The 19,640-nt window shown below is 40.0% G+C and overlaps 1 protein-coding gene across 2 annotated transcripts in view; it reads left to right on the forward strand.

Annotated features, from left to right (window-relative positions):
• The first annotated feature begins 73 nt into the window (after positions 1 to 73).
• The window catches only part of CTPS2 (CTP synthase 2), an 82,354-nt gene continuing 62,787 nt past the window's right edge, over positions 74 to 19,640 (forward strand). For both annotated transcript variants that reach the window (XR_008232976.1, XM_052773827.1), the window contains exons 1-9: positions 74 to 250; positions 2,996 to 3,200; positions 5,536 to 5,706; positions 5,992 to 6,092; positions 7,966 to 8,082; positions 9,457 to 9,540; positions 14,250 to 14,330; positions 18,272 to 18,423; positions 18,677 to 18,809. Coding sequence is in view for 1 of the 2 variants with exons in the window: in XM_052773827.1 (XP_052629787.1) it covers positions 3,035 to 3,200; positions 5,536 to 5,706; positions 5,992 to 6,092; positions 7,966 to 8,082; positions 9,457 to 9,540; positions 14,250 to 14,330; positions 18,272 to 18,423; positions 18,677 to 18,809 (1,005 nt within the window). In the remaining variant the exon portion in view is untranslated. The remainder of the gene's footprint in view (positions 251 to 2,995; positions 3,201 to 5,535; positions 5,707 to 5,991; positions 6,093 to 7,965; positions 8,083 to 9,456; positions 9,541 to 14,249; positions 14,331 to 18,271; positions 18,424 to 18,676; positions 18,810 to 19,640) is intronic.

Genomic DNA, 19,640 nt, shown 5'->3' on the forward strand with positions numbered 1-19,640 from the left:
CCGGGGCGGGCCGGGCCGTGAGGGGCCGGGGCGGGCCGTGAGGGGCGCCGCCGCCGCGGGGCTTTGCCTTCCTCAGGGAGTCGCCGCCTCCGCCTCCTCCTCCTCCCGCCCCGGGGGGCTCGCTTCAGTGCGGCAGTCCCCGGCGGTGACCCCGCGGCGGTTAGCGGGCAGCGGGCGCACCTGGGCTTCGCCCTCGGGCCGCCGGTTGAGAGTGCCCGCCGTCGGGGACAAAAAAAGGCGGCGCGGGGCGGTAAGTCACAGGCCGGCGGCGGCTTTGCGGTCGCAGCCCCCGTCCCGCCGCCGCGCTCCCCTTCCTTCGCTGCTCCGCCGTCCTGCCGCCCGGCCCGGCCTCCGCTCAGCGGCCGCCCTCAGGGAGCCCCTCGCCCGGGCAGCCCCTCGCCCGGGCTCGGCCGCTGCGGAGTTCCCGGTGGAGCGCTCTAAGTCCCCGCTGGAGCCAGCCAGCTCCCGTCGAGACGACCGAAGGGAGTAATTCGCGTTCCTCTCCGCTGCTGCTGCTGTCCGGTTCCCAGCAAAATGCAGTATTCTCTTTCTGCTTCCCCTCCCCTAACTCCGTTTCCTCCCTCTTTTGCGAGTCGCTTCCCAAACCACCTGGAATTCTTTGCTTCTGCCGCAAGTGAACGTTGTGTTAAGCTGCTGGGAAATGGCTGTCCTTGCTAAAATCCCAGCGAGCTTTTAATTTCGGTTCCTGTAGGCAAGGTGATAGGGCTTAAGGGTTTTGAAGTGGCACGTACTCAAGGCTTACACCTGCTGTTGAAATAATTTCTCCCTCCCTTCTTTTTCTGAACATAGCTTTGAAAATGGCTTAGGTGATTATGAAATGTTAATGTTGACAACTACATTAGCTGGTTTGTGAAGGAGGAGTCCGAAACACAGGAGGTAGGCTCCAAATCTTAAAATCTAGGCTATCAAAAAAAATGACATATTAAAATTAAATGGCGGGGGAAAGTTAATTCCTGATGATCGTTTTCTCCCGAGTTAAATACTTTTGGTGGCTGTGGTCTTCCATTTGCCTATATTGACAAGGAAATAATAATTTGTTAATGCCTATTATCAAGAAATAGAAGAGTATTGAAAACAAGCATTGTTATGTTCTTGAAGTCTGTTTCCTGAAGACCCAGGCCTTTGTTTATGTTACTTAGTGCACTATGAGGAAGAGTTAAAATGTTCATTCACTAGCTGCTGCTTACTGCCAGGCGTTGAAGAACCATACTGCTTGATTTATACTGAGTGCTGTTAGATCGTGTGCTGTTGCATGTTGTTTTGGATTAATTAGGTGCTTAAGTAAGGAAAGATTTTCTTGACCTTAGAACTTTTGCTCTGTGGTGAGCCATGCTGTCATTGTTCAAAAATTATTCCAGCGATTAGCCTCTACAGCTGCCTGAAGGTAATGTGAATACAATTATGGATGAGATACACACAACATCATCCTGTTTCAGGTGGGGTGGAGAAATGGTGGCAAAAATCTATGCTTGTGTGAAAGGCAGATGAAGTAGACGACTAGCAGGGACAACATCAACAGCAGTCGATGCAAAGAGCAGACTATAGCAACAAGAAGGGTGATGGAAGAGTTTTTAGTTAGGATAGTAATTATCAGAATTTTTAGGGGGTGGTCTCCTTCTCATCTTTTTTTAGTAGTTCTGGATCCCTTACCGTTCGTACTCATACACAGTGCAAGGTGGCATAGACATATTAGCATCTATCAGATTATTCCCCCCCCAGTCATATGATTTACCTTGTATGATATTTAAATCTCTTAGTTCATAGCAGGTCCTTTTTTTTTTTTTTTTTCAGTTTTTAATTATCCAGGCTTCTTATAAAGAACCAACTTTTCAAGAGAGGAAGTTTCTGTATCTGAATAGCCATTGTTGCTTATGCTAGTACTATTGTAGAGCATTGTGAAATAATGATGTTGTATCTGATCAAGGCTTCAGCACCATAATATGCATTAACTATCATCTTTCTATCCTCAGGGTATAGTGTTTGTGAGTACTCATAGTTCTCTCCTGTGAAGAAGCATTTGTTTTGAGGTCTAGACAGGGAAGCAGACTCTGACAAGTTGGCCATGCCATTAGGTCTCAGAGCTACTCTATCCAGGGCTGCCGTTCTGAATGCATGATGCTAACTAATGAGTGTTGTAACATCAGGTGTTTCTCTAAATCTGAAAACTTAAAACAGATACAATGTTGTTTTCTAATACAGCATCAACTCTTACTCTGCATCATAGTCCAGAGATGCTAAATGATTCTTTTTCTGATTTTTCTCTCACAGTAATTACTTGGAGAGGGAGAATGGGTAGGCATGTGAATGAAGAACTCTAGGCTTTTGAACAGTAATGTACTGTAGTACAGATATGGACATTTTGGTTCAGTTCTTCCTTCCTGGTCTCATGTTCCATTGATCTGTACGATATTGTAGGACTTTTGGTGAAATACTTGATGCACTGTGAATTGGAGAAGTGAAAGCTGCTGAAAAATAAGTGGATGGTATAACATTCTGATTTTAATAGATGTTTGAAGCTACAGTCACTATTTTTGAAAGTAAAGCTACTGGGTAGAGAATGAGTGTGTTCTGGCTAATGTAGCAATGAACAATCTTTGAGCTAACTTCTCAAAACAAATGTGAAATTATTAACTAATTTAGAAGGAATCCAGGGTAAGCTTCATCTTGCCTAACTTGTGGTTCTAAAAGGTAGCTGGCTTTTCCTGTCACGGGACAGGAATATGTCAGATGAACTGTGCCTCTGGCATCTCCACAGGGTATCTGTTTTTCCACTGACTGCAGAGTGGATTTAGGTGCTTAGCTTACATATTGGTGTGTAAGCTGGGAGAGATGAATCCTATTCCCAGATTCCAAAATGGTTGTTTTTGTTGTCTGCTCCCAAAAGTCGTTTCAACTTAGAGTCTTTGCGTACCGAGGCTGTGTTCTTCCCTGACATGAATTTGCATTCATCAGATGTATGTCTTTGTCATTTTAGATTTCCAGCTCGAGATCAGTGCTTGTGCTGATTTTTCCAATGAAGTACATCCTGGTAACTGGTGGTGTCATCTCGGGCATTGGCAAAGGGATCATTGCAAGCAGCATTGGCACCATACTGAAATCATGTGGTCTACGTGTCACTGCAATCAAAATTGATCCTTACATAAACATAGATGCTGGAACCTTTTCACCATATGAACATGGTATGAAGGGCAGTGCTGTTCCCTTTTGTATAAATATTTGTATTCACAGTAATGTGGTGATTTGGTTGTTTTTTGTTTTTGTTTTGGTTTTTTTTTGAAAAGCAATAGTATGTGGTAGTCACTAGTCATTTTATAATCTATTTCGCAGTGCAAGTTTGTTCCTTACTATGTGTTCTGAAGGGCATTGTTTGCTCTAAGTAAAGAGAGAAGCAGCCTGTTTGTTGAAGATACTTTTATGAGTAGATGCTTCCTTTCTATAAAATACCACTTTGTTGGGAAGATCCTAGCTGTAGGCCTTGTTCAGTTAATGCTATCTTCAGTTCAACGTGATAAAAAAAAAGAAAAAATTGGAATAGTACTATAAAACTTACTTGAAACTTAAGTCCTCAACGGTTACTTGTGAATGCTGTTATCTGTGTGTCAGGTGTCAGTGCCTTCTAGTGTAAGTGTTTTCATGAGAGTTAGATTAAGTTCTCATTTCAGTCAGTGAGGATCTACTCAAAACCATCAGTGAAGCTTAGAGAGCCAACTAATGATATAATTTAAAAGTAGATGCTTAATTTGGTTCGTTAGTTCTCTGAGCTACGTTGGTTGTATTGACTACATTGCTGATGAGATACAAGACAGTCTGACATGCATTTATAATGTTGAATGTTCCTTCAGCTGTCTGGCTTGTTACTGGTGCATTTATTAAAAACAATGGTTTTCAAAGTACCTTCAGCCAATAGACATTTCTAATTCTTTTTATTTGTCGGATTTTGTCTGCTTACTTTTAGTCTGGACCAAAATTTTTTGAACTGGGGATAAATGTGTTTATCTCTTGACCTGAAAAAAGACCACTTTGCTTTTTAAGTGGAGGAGGAACACAGCACATCAGACCTCTCTGAAAAAGCCAATTTAACGAATCCAGTAGTCCTGCATTTTCAGAAGCACATCTGGTGCTACTTAGGCAGTTGACTGGGGAAGTTCTGCCTTTACCTTTGGTGGTAAGACTCCTGAGATGACTTGAGGTTGTGAGGATGTATTCCTCCCCTAGGTCAGGTACGGGGAGAGGGGATACTATGGCCTGTTAATTCCCACAGAATTTTTTTTTTTTTTTTCCCCTGTGCTTGCTGAAGAATTTCTTACTGCTTGTGAAGAAACACTGGCTTTCTGGGTAGTCAGTAGAAATTCACACATGCCAGAATGGCAAGGCTCTTTTGTTAACATTTTGGCAGAAATATGATTGAGTCAAAGGATTTTAATTTGGTGATTTCCAGTTAACTAAAGAGTTTTTTAAATAATATATTTTTTTTATTCTTCCAAGGCCTGCTTATGAGAGTGTTGGTTCCACTCTGCGTCTGTTGTCTTAAATGATAACTTAGTACAGAGGAGGTACTCAGTGCCTCACAGGATCAGGCATAAACCTTCCACTCTGTTGTACACATTGTGCTGTTTTTGTTCGTTGGAGTGTTGTATTTTGGTGGGATATATATTTCCATAGTCCACACTATAGCTTCAGGGGGATTGCTTCTTTCTTTTTCTTGTGTGTTAGCCCTGTAACTTGTTTAGCTGTTGATTCATTGGGTCATGGCAAAATATTTTATGTTTTTTCTGAAGAGCTTTCCAGCCTTACCTCAAGATGCAGCAACTTTAGTTACTTCAGAGGTTGACTAGACTCAGAATTTAGAGACTCTTTAGAGGTCTAAGAAAAGTCTGAACCTGAAGGATATTTTCATTAGATTTTTCAGGGTCAGAAATAACCCTTGCTGTGGACATAGTGAACCAAATATACAAGATGAAACAACCGAGTAAGAAACAGTGATCATGTCTGAAGAAGCATTTATGTTCATCATAACTTTGCTTCTGATCCAAGCCTTAATCATTAAAATAGATCCAAACAACAAGAATTTATAGTGAAACACTTTGAACGTGCGTAATAATTCATGCTTATAAAAGCACAGGTTTTGGCTTCCATGTGTAAATTAATGTTTTATTTGTTGCTGATTTATGATTCGTAGAGATTGTTTTCTTCTGATCAAGGATTGTAGCATGCTGTTGAAATGCTGGTTAAATATTTTTAAGTCACTTAAATATTTTGGCAATATAACTTTAATTTGCAAAAATATATGTGACTGAGGGGTAGGCATTCGATGTAAAAGTGTTGACTTGGGTATTAAGTCACACAGAATGACATGCAGGTTGAGTTGCAGCATGTGCTTTGTTGATATGTTGTTGTCATGTGTCATTTTAAAAAACATGTCTTCAATTTTAAGATAAGTTTGTGCTATTCCTGCTGTGTGTTTAGTAATTTCTGTTTATTGCTTTTCTGTCTGTTTTCACTTTCTTTTTTCAGGTGAAGTTTTTGTATTGAATGATGGTGGAGAAGTTGACTTAGATTTAGGAAATTATGAGAGATTTTTGGACATCAGTGTCTATAAAGATAACAACATCACCACTGGAAAGATATATCAGCATGTCATTAATAAAGAAAGACATGGCGATTACCTGGGAAAAACTGTTCAAGGTGATATTTTTAATTGTGTGGGATACTAGTCCATTCAGTCTTCACAAAAGAGTGATTAGCTGGAACAAGCTGCTCCTTGCTGCATCACCTTATTCCTTTCTCCTTCCCAAGAGGTACAGGCACGTTCATGTAATGTTGGGCTTCTGGGTTCAAGGAAGGGAGGAATAGAAAAAGGAGCTAGTAGTTTCTTTTTGACTTTCTGCTCATTTTCCCCCTTTTGCATGCAAAAACTGGTATATGGGCCTAAAGTAAGATATGCTTGCCTTCTTTGCTTTTGTCTTGTAGTTGTTCCACACATCACCGATGCAGTTCAGGAATGGGTAATGAATCAGGCAAAAGTTCCAGTGGATGATGACAGAAAAGAGCCACAAATTTGTGTAATTGAGGCAAGTATGGAACCTTTTAGGATATATATCCGCAGTGAACACAAAGAACTAGCTTGCTTTCTCTTTGCTGCTTATTGTAAAAAGGTCAAACTCAAGTTTTATGGAGAGCAGCAATGCAAAGACGTGTTTTATATTCTTTGGTTTGTTCTGAGAGTGACAGGTGTGGTCTTATCCCTACAGCTTCTGTTTACTTGACTAAATCCCTTCTAGAATACTGCTGAAAATGAGCTGCTTAAGAGGTTATTAATTTATAAAATTAAAGCAGCCAGTTACTGTAATGTGCAGTATCTATTCCGAGATACAGATGTTTGACTGAAGCTTTATACTGTTAATAGTATGGAGAAAACTTGTGTAATATCTGAAATCTCCTGTGGTCAGTAGGAGAGCCTATAACATTCTAGCTTTCCATATGACTTCAAATGTCCATCTTGGTGCTTGTGGTCATGTTTATTTATATATTTTTATATAAATAAAGGAATATATTTAAACACTATATAAGTTAGTTTCCTGCTTTCTGGTGTTATTTTTAAGATCTTTGGAGGCAACTTTGTTAACCACTTAACCTGCTGATGTTCTGCACAACAGAAACAATGAGTTTTACCCATCCTTAGTAGGGCATTGAGACAACTAGAGGAAAGGCAGTCAGTAATTTCTAGTATTACTATTACAGCGGAAAATACAGAAAAAGATTATACCTGAGAATTTGACAGAAGAATATGTCATAGATTTAATGCCAGAAGTGACCACCATAATCAGCAGTGTGATAAACTTTGTGACCCAGGCCACATTATTTCTTACATAGAAGAATCTATCTTGATTAAAATATACTTATTGGTATAGCTATAGATCTTTTTTATGTTGTGTGCAGTGAGAGTCAAACATTTCATTTAAAACAGATGTAAACCCAGTAAATACAGAAGTTGCACAAGAATACTAATAAGTAGTGGGCTTGTCAGTCCTTTAACTTCAAGCTTAATTTTCTGTTTCCTCCGTGTAAGGTTGTGGGTTTGTTTGTTTGTTTGGTTTTTTGTTATAGCTTCAGCCTGATAAAAATATTTTTATTCAGGACTTTAAGGATAATTGTATTGTTTTTTCATGGCAAAGTCCTGGAGGAGTTAGACTGAATATGTGTGTCACATAAAACTGTAATTGTCAGAAGTTTTTCTGGTACTGGGTGAACACAAACGTGCAATTCTGTCAAAAGCCACTTGGTGGCACAGAAAGATCATCTGAAATACAACTACTTCATAAGACTTACATGCCAAACACTGCTTTATTCAGTGCTCAGGCTACTGCAGCTCTTTGTGTCTTCGAAAGACATCCAATTTCTGTATAAATAAGTTTTATCATGGAGTTAGTCTTGGGTTTTGGTTTGGTAATAAATATGTAAAGTCTTTTATAATGTCAAATATTATTTCATGTTGTCCATATGGCATTTATTGATGTTGGAAAGCTATGATGATATTGCTAAATGTCTGTATCTTGTTGGTCACAACTGTTCATTAATCTGACAGACAGGAAAAGAAAGTTTTTCTGTACGAAAACCTTCATATCAGCTTAACTATTGATTACTTGTTCATCACTTTGAAGGCAATGTGTATTATTCAGTAGCACCGCACATCTTCCCATGGGAAGCTTATGTGTTTGGTGTACAGTGAATATAATGAAAATGGAAAATTGTTTTGTATTTTCCACAGGAAATAAAATGCGCAGAATAGATGAGGGTTCTTTGCAGAGTATGCCTGCAAATTTCGATTGTCAGGTATTTTAAGATAAAAATTTCAGAAGACTTCTTGTGTATGTAAGAGGTAGACTTTCTTTTCTTTTGTTTTTGCTTTCTGCCACTCTGACATATCCAAGCTTTCTTTTTCAGCTGGGTGGAACCATTGGAGATATTGAAGGAATGCCATTTGTTGAAGCATTTAGACAGTTTCAGTTCAAAGCCAAAAGAGAGAACTTCTGTAATATCCATGTTAGTCTAGTACCACAGGTAAGTTATTAAAATTAATAAAATAGATTTTAGTCTATATTGGGCTTTATATTTGTTTCCTTCTCCCATTAACCCTTTCATGCTGGAGGGTTTTAGAGACAGATATGACAGGTCTTGATAATTACTTTATTGATGTGAGAATCTGTTTTAATGTTCTAAGTTACCAAAAAAACCCCTTATCAACACTAATTTATCTAGAAGGCTAAATATAGTTGTGCTTTGCACTGGAAGCTGCTGGTACATTATGAACCCAGTGGGAAAGGCACTCAGACTCTAAGGTATCATTTAAAATTCCATTTGTTAGAGCTAACACTATAAGGAGAGAACAGTATAAATGACCTTACATCCCTTTAGGTGGTGGGAGCCCCAGGTGGTGTAGCATTGAATGGCCCTGATGTGCAGCATGCTGGGCAGACCACATCCGTAGAAGAGATTCTCCCCTTTCAGTCATTTGAGCTAACAGTTAAATTTCTTGCAAGGAAAGAGTTGTATCATTTTTACTGTGAAACAGAAAGGATGTTCTCAGGAGAACTTCTTCCCAAATCCCTAGATAAAGGCAAGGCCACGCAGGTGATGCAGTTGCAGATGCTAAGTGGGAGCTGTCTGCAGGCTCCCCTGTAACAACGAGTTGTCTGAGTTTGTCCTGCGGCCAAGGGGTTTGTGCAGCACAGGCCTGGACCTCCTCAGGTGAACTCTGATGTGGATTGCTAACTCCTCAATGTATAATGGTCTTCCAGTTAAGACCACTACAGCTTTTTGTACCAGGCTAAAAGTATTTTTCCATTAGAACTCTAAATGTTACTTCACAAATAGGTTTTCTTATTATTTTAAGAGGTAAGTATTCACTGGGGAGGTTTTGGTAAGCAAAGGTTGGTAATGATGATATGATTGCACCTAGCACAGATAAAAAGAGAATTATTAACCACTGCAGCTATGGATTAGAGGATTGATCAGCAATTGGTGGGATTGATTCTGTGTATTTGAGAACAGAATTATTTACTACCTCTGGTTATTTCCAAGGACAGTCACTGAAGGCTTTGTGCTATGTTGGACATTCTCCATTTATTAGCAAAATCCAACCTTTGGGATATTCTTCTTCTTCTACCTGAGTCAATTATATTGAAACATTTTTCTCTGAAAGAAAAAATCATAATAAACCTGACCTGAATTAGGGCCATGTGGTTTCTTCAAAGAATTTCTTATTTTAGTAATAACAGTGGTGCCATTTCTGTTTCTGGCATATTGTGGCTCTGTTTGGATATGTTTACTTCCTGCAATTGTTACTACTTGCAAAGACTTTTTTCTTTCAACCTGTAACTGCTCTGTTAATAGGTGTTAGCTGCTATTTGAGCTTTCAAAAATATGTCTTTCCAGCCTAACGCCACTGGTGAACAGAAGACAAAACCAACACAGAACAGTGTTCGAGCACTGAGGGGTCTAGGCTTGTCTCCAGATTTGGTGAGTCAATACGTACATATTTTTATTTATAGGTGTCCTGGTTTCAGCTGGTGTAGAGTTAATTTTCTTCCTAGTAGCTGGTATAGTGTTATGTTTTGGATTCAGTATGAGAAGAATCTTGATAACACACTGATGTTTTCAGCTGTTGCTAAATAGTGTTTAGACTAAGTCAAGGATTTTTCAGCTTCTCATTTCCAGCCAGCAAGAAGGCTGGAGGGGCACAAGAAGTTGGGAGGGGACAGGACAGCTGACCCAAACTGGCCAAAGGGGTGTTCCATACCATGTAACGTCATGCCCAGTATATGAACTGGGGGGAGTTGGCTGGAGGGGGGCAGACTGCTGCTCGGGAACTAACTGGGCATCAGTTGGCAAGTGGTGAGCAATTGCATTGTGCAACACTTCGTTTGTATATTCCAATTCTTTTATTATTATTGTCATTTATAAACTGGGGGGAGTTGGCTGTGGGGGGAGAGTGGGTCGCTGCTTCGGAACTAACTGGGCATCAGTCGGCGAGTGGTGGGCAATTGCATTGTGCATCGCTTGTTTTGTATATTCTTATTCTTATCTTCTTCCTTTCTGTCCTGTTAAACTGCCTTTATCTCAACCCATGAGTTTTAATTTTTGATTCTCTCCCCCATCCCGCTGGGGCAGGGGGGAGTGAGCGAGTGGCTGTGTGGTACTTAGTTGCTGGCTGGGGTTAAACCACGACAATAGGTCATCTAGAACTGTCCTTGCATAACCTGTGTTCAAAGAATAAGCCTTTGTCTCCCATGACAGACAAGAATTTTAGAAGAAATGCAAAATATATGCTGCACTGTTCGCTAAAGCCACAGGAAATCAAATTACCCAAATTCACTCTTAAGTTAACTTAATTCGACTAACTCTTTGCAATATCTTAAGACTATAGCTATGTTCTTCTTCTAAAGGGATCTTTGCAGAAAAATCATTCTGTGCTGCTAAAAATAATCTCAAGTCTCAGTTCGCTTTGTGGGAAGATGTAGAATGCTTCTGGCTTCTAACAGTCTCTCACAAATTTCTTTTTATGCATGATTAAGATGAAGCAATCCTACCTTTGAAGTACAGCCTTTAAAAATATTCTTGTTTGGAAATATAAAACATGTGGGTGAACCTTCAAAGTAAGGTTTCTCAATTTCTTTCATAGAATCATAGAATACTTTGGGTTGGAAGGGACCTTAAAGGTCATCTAGTCTAACCCCCCTGCAATGAGCAGGGACATCTTCAACTCGATCAGGTTGCTCAGACCCCCGTCCAACCTGACGGTGACTGTTTCCAGGGATGAGGCATCTACAGCCTCTCTGGGCAACCTGTTCCAGTGTTTCTCCACCCTCATAGTAAAAAATTTCTTCCTTATATCTACTCTAAATCTACCCTCTTTTAGTTTAAAACCATACCCCTTGTCCTATCATAATAGGGTCTGCTAAAAAGTTTGTCCCCATCTTTCTTATAAGCCCCCTTTAAGTACTGAAAGGCTGCAATAAGGTCTCCCTGGAGCCTTCTCTTCTCCAGGCTGAACAACCGCAACTCTCTCAGCCTTTCCTTGTAACAGAGGTGTTCCATCCCTCTGATCATTTTCGTGTCCCTCCTCTGGACCTGCTCTGACAGGTCCATGTCTTTCCTGTGCTGAGCACCCCAGAGCTGGACGCAGTACTGCAGGTGGGGTCTCACCAGAGTGGAGTAGAGGGGGAAAATCACCTCCCTTGACCTGCTGGCCACACTTCTTTTGATAAAGCCCAGGATACAGTTGGCTTTCTTGGCTGCGAGCACACATTGCTGGGTCACGTCCACCTTTTCATCCACCGAGTACTCCAAGTCCTTCTCCACAGGGCTGCTCTCAGTCCATTCTTGCACCACATACTATAGTGAACCTAAAGCCAGCAAGTTTCACCTCATGCCAGTTGGCAAATGATGACAAATGCTCAACTCCTTCCATTCTTTCTCCCCAGTGCTCTAGTAATGAGTATGTGCTTATTCCCTGGCTGCAGTGTTTGCCTCCCTGGCACTTTTCCTTTGGAGCAGAGAGGACACATAAGTAGGTTGCAGCTCCTCTTTGTGATACCTGTCTGCCATTGATGGTAGTCTGCTTGGTCAAGTGTTGATAGCAGTGAAGCCAGGGCAGCACAGCTTCAGATGCCAGTACAACCCCAGTTCAAACCTGTGCTCGTATCTTCCTGAACTGCAGCTGGTGCAGTTGAAGACACACTCCGTTTCTAGGTCTGCTTCAGGAACAGAAAAGGACAATTTTGCTCTTTCGTGTGAGGCTGCTTGTTAAAGAATATTTTCCTTACTTGATTCTGGAAGTTGTTGAGCACTTTCCATTCCCATAAAGTCCACTGGGAGAAGAAGCTTCCTAGCCCTTCTCAGAAATGAAAGTGTAGTAGTAGTGAGAATAGTCCTACTTCTGTATAGTATTTATATCCTCAAAAAGGAAAAGTGATTCTTAAAAGCATAGTCACACAACTAAATTTTGTGTTGTGCTTCTTTCTGATTTTTTTTTTTTAAACTCTTGCATTTTATATTTATCAAAAAGCATGTTTATAATTACAAAATGAATGGCTTTATAAATAGAATATATGAAAGTTGTGTTAGGTAGCTTCAAATTGTTGTGACCTGGTAACTGTAATCAGCTTGTGGAGGGAAAGACTTTTATTAATGCAATGCTGCTCTATATTCCAAGCTTCAGGGCCTAAATTTCTAAATCCCTCTTGAGGTGCTAATTGCATATGGAAAGTTGCATACGATTTTTGAAGGCCTTTAAGATAATTGCCAGTGTCGGACTCCCCTCCCCCCCCCCCCCAATTAATTTTTAAAAGCCTGTTAAGTGTGTGTGTATAATAAAAGGAAAACAGACTGTCTAGTCACTTTCTCACATATTGAGTTCTTGCCTGGAGCAGTTCTGGGACTGCCAGAAGTGCAGTACCATTTTTTTACTTTTTTTTTTTTTTTTTAAATTGCTGTTGTTGACCGCGAAGGCAATAGAGAGATTACACTCTGAGCACAGCCTCTTGATGGTGTTATAAAGTTGCTTGGGCACTGCTTCAAGAAAATCTTTAAATGGTTGCTCTTTTGGGCAGGGGCCCAATGCCAAGACAGCACATGGGGAAGTCAGGAGGGCTTCCTTCATAAGCTGTGCTGCTAGGCTGCCTGATCTAAACTCGTCTAGACCTATTCTTAATACCCGCTGCCTCACTGTCTGGTCCCAGGCTTCCCTGAGGTGGCATGCTGGGCCAGTCTCAGCTGTGTATGTACAGGAGCCTTTCTGTTCTCCATGGGGTGTTCTAAGCGCTTAATGAATATGCTGTATCTGCAGATTTAATGGACTCTGTTACAACATTTTGAAAACTGATTATACACTTGTCAGTGCTGCCCTATTCAATTGAATTGTTCCTCATCTTCTTTGTATTATGTTTCTTTGAGATGCATCTTGGCCACTGTTATTGTAGTTTCGTATTTTCATGCTGATTCTGATGTTTTTGATTTCTGTGACTGCATTAACTTTAAATTTGTTGCAGCAAGATGGATCATAGATTTCAAAGTGGATTTAATCCACTTTTTAAAGTGGATTTAATCATTCCACAATATTATCAAGGTTTATGAATTATATCTTCAAACAGTACCCAGTTTTTAAGTATAAGTTGTGCTTAATTGAATAGAATGTACAAATTGTTTTATAATTATTTTTTGATTATTAGAATGTGCACTAATTTTTCCCTATACTTGGCATTGGTTTTCTGTTTCTAGAATTTCTTGCAAGGGTAGAGGAAGTTAATTAGACTTCATCAGTATCAGTGTAGCTAAGCTGCATTCTAGCAAGGTGATCAAAGGTCAGCTACAAGTTTCTGAACAAAAAAGGCTTAAAGCATTAAGTAGTTGCAATTGCTAGAAAACGAAAATAATGAATTAATCTTTTAACAGGATCATCCTACTTTCTGTTATACTTTCAGGATTCAAAATACCTTAAGGTAGTAAACTGACTAATCAATAGGCACACTGATAGAGCAGTTCTGCATTTTGAGCTAGTTGGCTGAAGTTACATAATGCAAAAAACCTCCTTCCAACAAACACCAAAACACATGCTTATTTTCTTTATTGGTAAAAATTATCAATATTTTCTAAAATTCCCGAGTTTTATATGTATCAGCAAAATAATAGCAGAATAATTGCACCAGGAAAAAACCCACAAAATTATGCAATAGTTTTCTCATATTCAGCGTCCTTCTTTTTATCATGATGTGCAAATTAAGAATTACGAAAAGGTGCTGAAGTACTGAAATACTAGAAAACATGTATGTAAGCTAAGTATTATTGCTCTATATTTAGCTGATAAGGTCACTATTTCTTTTGATTCATCATATTATTCATACTTAGAGAGCTGCTAGACTTTAGGTAAAGAGTATTACAATAGTAGCTACAAGAAAGGAGAACATGAGGAAGCAGTATTACAGAGAATGCCAAAGAAAGATTAATAAAAGTGGGTCAGTATGGGCAGGGAACTGATTTACTTCTGCCTTGCTAGCAAGTATTTGTGAGCTATGAGATAATTGTAGAATTCCAAAAGAGGGGAAGAGAAGTAATGGCACATTTGTTTGTGCTGTGTTTCCAAAGGAGATTAATCTCTCCATGAACAGTACTGAGGATTTTCTATTGGTTTGCCTAGTAAATATTTGAGATTTTTCATTCTGTTATGACAGATTGTCTGCAGAAGTGCAAAACCTATAGAAATGGCAGTGAAGGAAAAGATTTCCATGTTTTGCCATGTGGAGCCTGAGCAGGTCAGTACTTTAATATTTTGTCATTATTTAAACATGTGGGAAAGCATACAAATATTTCTGTGCATTTCTGTTTTCAACTTCAGACTGTTTCATTAACATGTAATTGTTTTTACAATTTTTATCTTGCTGTCATGTACACTATAACACTTCAAAAATATTGGGAGTTTATATGTTAAATTTTATGTCAAATGGTCATTAACAATTTAAATGCATGTTATGTAAAAAGTTAATAAAAGGAACTGATTTTGAGTGCATGATTAATTGCTATACATAGTTGTGAAAACTGTGCAGTTTCAAGCTATCGTTGGTTATTGTCCATAAATCATCTCAGGTGGTTATAATAATGGATGAACAGAGTGTAGTTAAAGCTAGGGGTTTTGCTTATGTCCATAGATCATCACAGCCACATGAACGCTCTTTCTGTGATGATATGGAATAGGCTATTCATGCCCTTTAACATGCTTAGAACATCTACTGTGTAGTTATATATCCTTTTATAATTCATGTGTGATTTTGGCCTTAATAGTTTGTGATGAATTGCTATTCAAATACTAATTTTGAGAAATCAAATGCTCTTTAATAAAATTTTTGCAAGTGAGAGCATTTTACTCTTCAATGTAATGTGTAATACCAAAGGGATAATAGATGCCAACACTTACGCTGTATTTCAAATAGGTGTCAGTGTTGACCTCTCTGCAGGTGTGTAAGAAAAAGCTTTTTATAGTAAGATTCCAGATGAGGACATGGAGAGCAGTGTGGCCATTACTCCCTGCTCTCCCCCCTCCCATCCTTCCATCTTACTATCTGTGGAAGAAGACACCCTTGAGCTAGCTTCTGGAAAATCCTTCAGAAATGCCTTTGTAATTCCTCTCCAGCCAGAGAGAGACAACTGGAAGTTCAATCAAACAAAAACATTGTGTGCTTTTCTGGCAGTATCAGGCCACGTGTAAGCATATACTCAGATTCCAACTGCAGTTATTATGCCAGTCTAACTGGACCAAGAGTCCCATGTGTAACTGAACTTCCCTAAGAGCTGCCTGGCAGGGAGGGAAGTGTCTTCATGGCACTGTTTTTTTTGGTTTGGTTTTTTTTTTCTTCTTCTCCAAGTTCTGCCTTTTAGGGTAGAAGCTCAATAGTTTTAGCAGTCACAGCTTTCATGAGAAGCTGAGTATATGATCCCAGGCAGAGTGCTGCAGTCTTTTTGTACTGTTCTGGCTAGCTCAAATGTCTATCCACAGCACTGCATTGTGTACTATAGGTGTGACCCTGGCGGTTAGACCCAGTGGACTCAACTGGGATGCTGCTAGGTGCTATACTGTGTTGCATCCGCCTTTTTTTTTTTTTTTTTTTTTCCTTTTCATAACTGTATTCATCAGAATTCTGCAAAGCCATTCTTAAGTAAAATTAATGAACCACTTCTGGATTTCAGAAGACACTGGCCGCATGTCTATATATTCCCTAGAATGATCCTGGATTTCTCGTGAACTGAAGGATTGGATGCATCATCAGTCATCTTCCTGGAGCTATGTGCAATGCCAGTAGAGAAGCAGCTACAGTTTATTTTGTGTCTACAACAGTGGTTTACAATCTCAAGGAGATCAGTCTTTTCAGTCCACCTTTCCCATTTATTTGCTGTTGTAGAATCACAGAATAGTTGAGGTTGGAAGGGAGGTCATCTGGTCCAGCTCCCCTGCTCAAGCAGGGTCACTTAGACCCAGTTGCCCAGGACCATTATTCAGGCAGCTTTTGAGTATCTCCAAGGTTGGAGACTCCACAACCTCCCTGGACAACCTGTGCCAGGGCTTGGTCACTCTTACAGTGAAAAAGTGTTTCCTGATGTTCAGAGGGAATGTCCTGTGTTTCAGTTTGTGCTCATTGCCTCTTGTCCTGTCACTGGGCACCACTGAAAAGAGCCTGGCACCATCTTCTTTGTATCCTTCTCTCAGGTATTTCTATACATTGATGAGATTTTCCACCCGTATACCCCCGAGCCTTCCATTCTTCAGGCTGAACAGTCCCAGCTCTCTCAGCCTTTTCTCATAGGACAGATGTTCCCGTCCTGTAATCACCTTCATAGCCCTTTGTGGGCCACGGACTCTTTCCAGTATGTCCATGTCTGTCTTGTACTGGGGAGCCCAGAACTGGACCCAGTACTCCAGGTATGGCCTCACCAGTGCTGGACAGAGGGGAAGGATCACCTCCCTCCACCTGCTGGCAACACTCCTCCTAATGCAGTCCAGGATACATTGGTTGGCTCATGTTCAACTTGGTGTCTACCAGGACACCTAGGTTCTTTTCTGCCAAGCGGCTTTACAGCTCGGTGGCCTCCAGCATGTACTGGTGCCTGGGGTTGTTCCTCCCCAGGTGCAGGACTTTGCACTTCCCCTTGTTGAACTTCGTGAGGTTCCTGTCAGCCCATTTCTCCTGCCTGTTGGCAGGATGGCAGCGTGACCCTCTGGCATATTGACCACTCCTGCCACTTTGGTGTCATCTGAAAACTTGCTGAAGGTATGCTCTGCCCCATCATCCAGATCATTAATGGAGATGTTAAACAGGACTGGACCCAGTACTGACCCCTGGGGTACTCTGCTAGTTACTGACTTTCAACTAGACTTTGTGCTGCTGATCATCACGCTCTGGGCCTGGCCATTCCACCAGTTTTCCTCACTGTCTGCTCATCCTGCCCATACATGAACAGGTTGTCTGTGAGGATCTCACAGGAGACAGTGTTAAAAGCCTTCTTGAAGTCCAGGTAGGCAATGTCCACTGCTCTCCTCTCATCTGCCAGGCCGGTCACTTCATCATAGAAGTTTATCAAGTTGGTCAAGTATGACCTCCCCATGGTGAATCCATGCTAACTACTCCTGATGATTTTCTTGTCTTTTGTGTGCCTGGAAATGGTTTCCAGGACTGTCATGACTAGTCCATGAAGACCACATGCTATTTTGTCCACAGACCGACTCTAAGTGGAATTTTTTTTATTAATTTGCTTTTAACAAGTGAGTCCTCCCTCCTCACTTCAATGTGTGTACCACCAAAACAAAAACAGTGTCTTCAGCTTGTTTCAGGATTATAACAGTCTCCATAGTCAGCACGGCTGTAACCTAGAGCAGCTAGTGATTCTCTCTTAATGTTATATCCTTAGGATGGTAGCTGCCAAGTTTGGAAGAACAGTTGGATAAGCCTTATTCCTACTGTAGGAGGGCTGTGGTTACCCTATTCTTTTTGCTGTCGAATGGGCACTTAGAGAGGCATGGGGCAGCATGCATGTGTACATACTTATGTGATGAACAGAAGTAACTCACAGATAACTAAGTGAGTATCCTTTACTTCTCGTGTATCAGGGAAGAACACTTGTGCTTAGGATTCTGAACTCTGCAGTCTTGTGTAAGCCAAGTTCAATGAACTTAACTGCCAGCAGCTTGGATGCTGTTTATAAACGTGTTCTTAACTAAATGGTCCTTGAATGGACTATACTCATTAATTAATTACATAACCTAATTGGCTATCAAAATTCTTTTAGGAGACTTTATCGCAACCTCATTGGGTCTGCTTTGTTAGGTTCCATTTGTGTTTGTTCTTTCCCAGTTAATATTCTTCAAGTTTGTGAGAGAGGGAGAAAGAAGTGTTAGCAAGCATGACTGCTTGTGGGGCCAGATGTTTGTATTAAAACTGATGTATTGATAGGCTTGACAAGCTATTTTTGTATGATGGTGTGATGAAGAAGTGAAACACATTTTTACCTTTTGGGTAACTTTTTCCTTGTAGATCTAGTGGAACCTTAAATACTAGCTGTGCTGCCTTGCCCATTCAAAAGAAAAGTATTTAAACATTAGCATGTATGTAGAATACAAAATGTGTGTAGTGTACAAAAAATATAATGTATGTTTCCTATGAAAAATTTTTAGGTAAGTCTTTTACGTTGTGCTTTTTTTTGTTAGGTGATATTTATCCATGATGTTTCTTCCACTTACCGAGTACCAATCCTGTTGGAGCAGCAAGGCATCATTAAGTATTTTAAACAGAGGTTAAATTTACCTATTGATGACCAGCCAAGTGATCTTCTAATGAAATGGAAGAAAATGGCTGACAGGTATTCTAACTCCTGCTGCTTTTTCTAGAAGTGTTTTAATTCAAGTTAGGTTTTTAGTTGCTGTGAAGTCACCAAACTGGACTGGGCTCAGTAGCATGCTGCTGATCAACACCTGTGAATGGTCTGGGTTTAAAAACATTGTCAGTTTTGAGATTTTGGAAGATGTTTTGTGAAGATAAAGAAAAAGCAAACACTGTTAAGATGTTTTCTTTGTGAAAATTGGTATAATAACCAAAAAACTTGTTTTTGTCAGATACGAAAGGTTGCTGAAGGTGTGTTCCATAGCTCTCGTTGGCAAGTACACAAAACTAAGTGATTGCTATGCATCTGTTTTCAAGGCTCTGGAACACTCTGCGCTGGCAATTAATCACAAACTGGATTTAATGGTGAGGATATTTCTGGCTTTTGCTTTCAGGAATACTTTGAATATACTCTACTAGTTCCCATCACATGAGGCAGTTTTAATTCATGTGGAAATTAGAAAATGAATCATGCAGATAAATACAGACTGGCCAAGCATCTCATTTTTTTTTAAAGAAGTGTTTACAGATTTCATTATTTTATTTGGAACTGAATTTATCTGAAAGGAATGCTGTAATTGCCCCAAACTGGATCTGATTAAAAAGCAGACCTTACCTGCAAATTTATATTTATTATCAAACGTAGGTTTCACTTGTTCTCATGAGACTGCTTATCATGTTAATGAGATTAGCTTAAAGACAGGAGAAAATAGATAAATTGGAAAGCAGTTTAGTTACTTTTTAAAATCCAGTGCCAGAAGCTGTTGCTCTTCATTTCAGTTAATATTCTGAGAGCCCTCTGTTTTATCTTCAGCAGGATTCTAATGATATCAGAATTGGGCCATAAACTTAGTTTCTCCAAGATAGAAGTTCCTCAAATAAAGGACTATTTAGGGATCTAACTTGTTTCATTTTAATGAGAACAGAAAGTTGAACTACATGGGCAAAAACTGTTATCAGCTTTCTCACTAGTGGAACTATCAGTTTCCATTGCTGAGTTTTGTTGCTAGGGTTGGCAAGCATGGGGCAGAGAAGCAGTGTAGAAGGGTGCATTATTATCACTTAATGGGTGATAATGGGTACAGAGGACATTTTAGCAAATTTCAGTAGCAAAACAGTAATAAATGGTCACAAAGTATCAGCAACTATGTGCTGCTTTAGGGTGATTCATTAAATGATGTAAGATAAATTGATGGA

Source organism: Harpia harpyja, chromosome 22 (genome assembly GCF_026419915.1).
Source record: "Harpia harpyja isolate bHarHar1 chromosome 22, bHarHar1 primary haplotype, whole genome shotgun sequence".
In the NCBI taxonomy this organism is placed as follows: Eukaryota; Metazoa; Chordata; class Aves; order Accipitriformes; family Accipitridae; genus Harpia; species Harpia harpyja.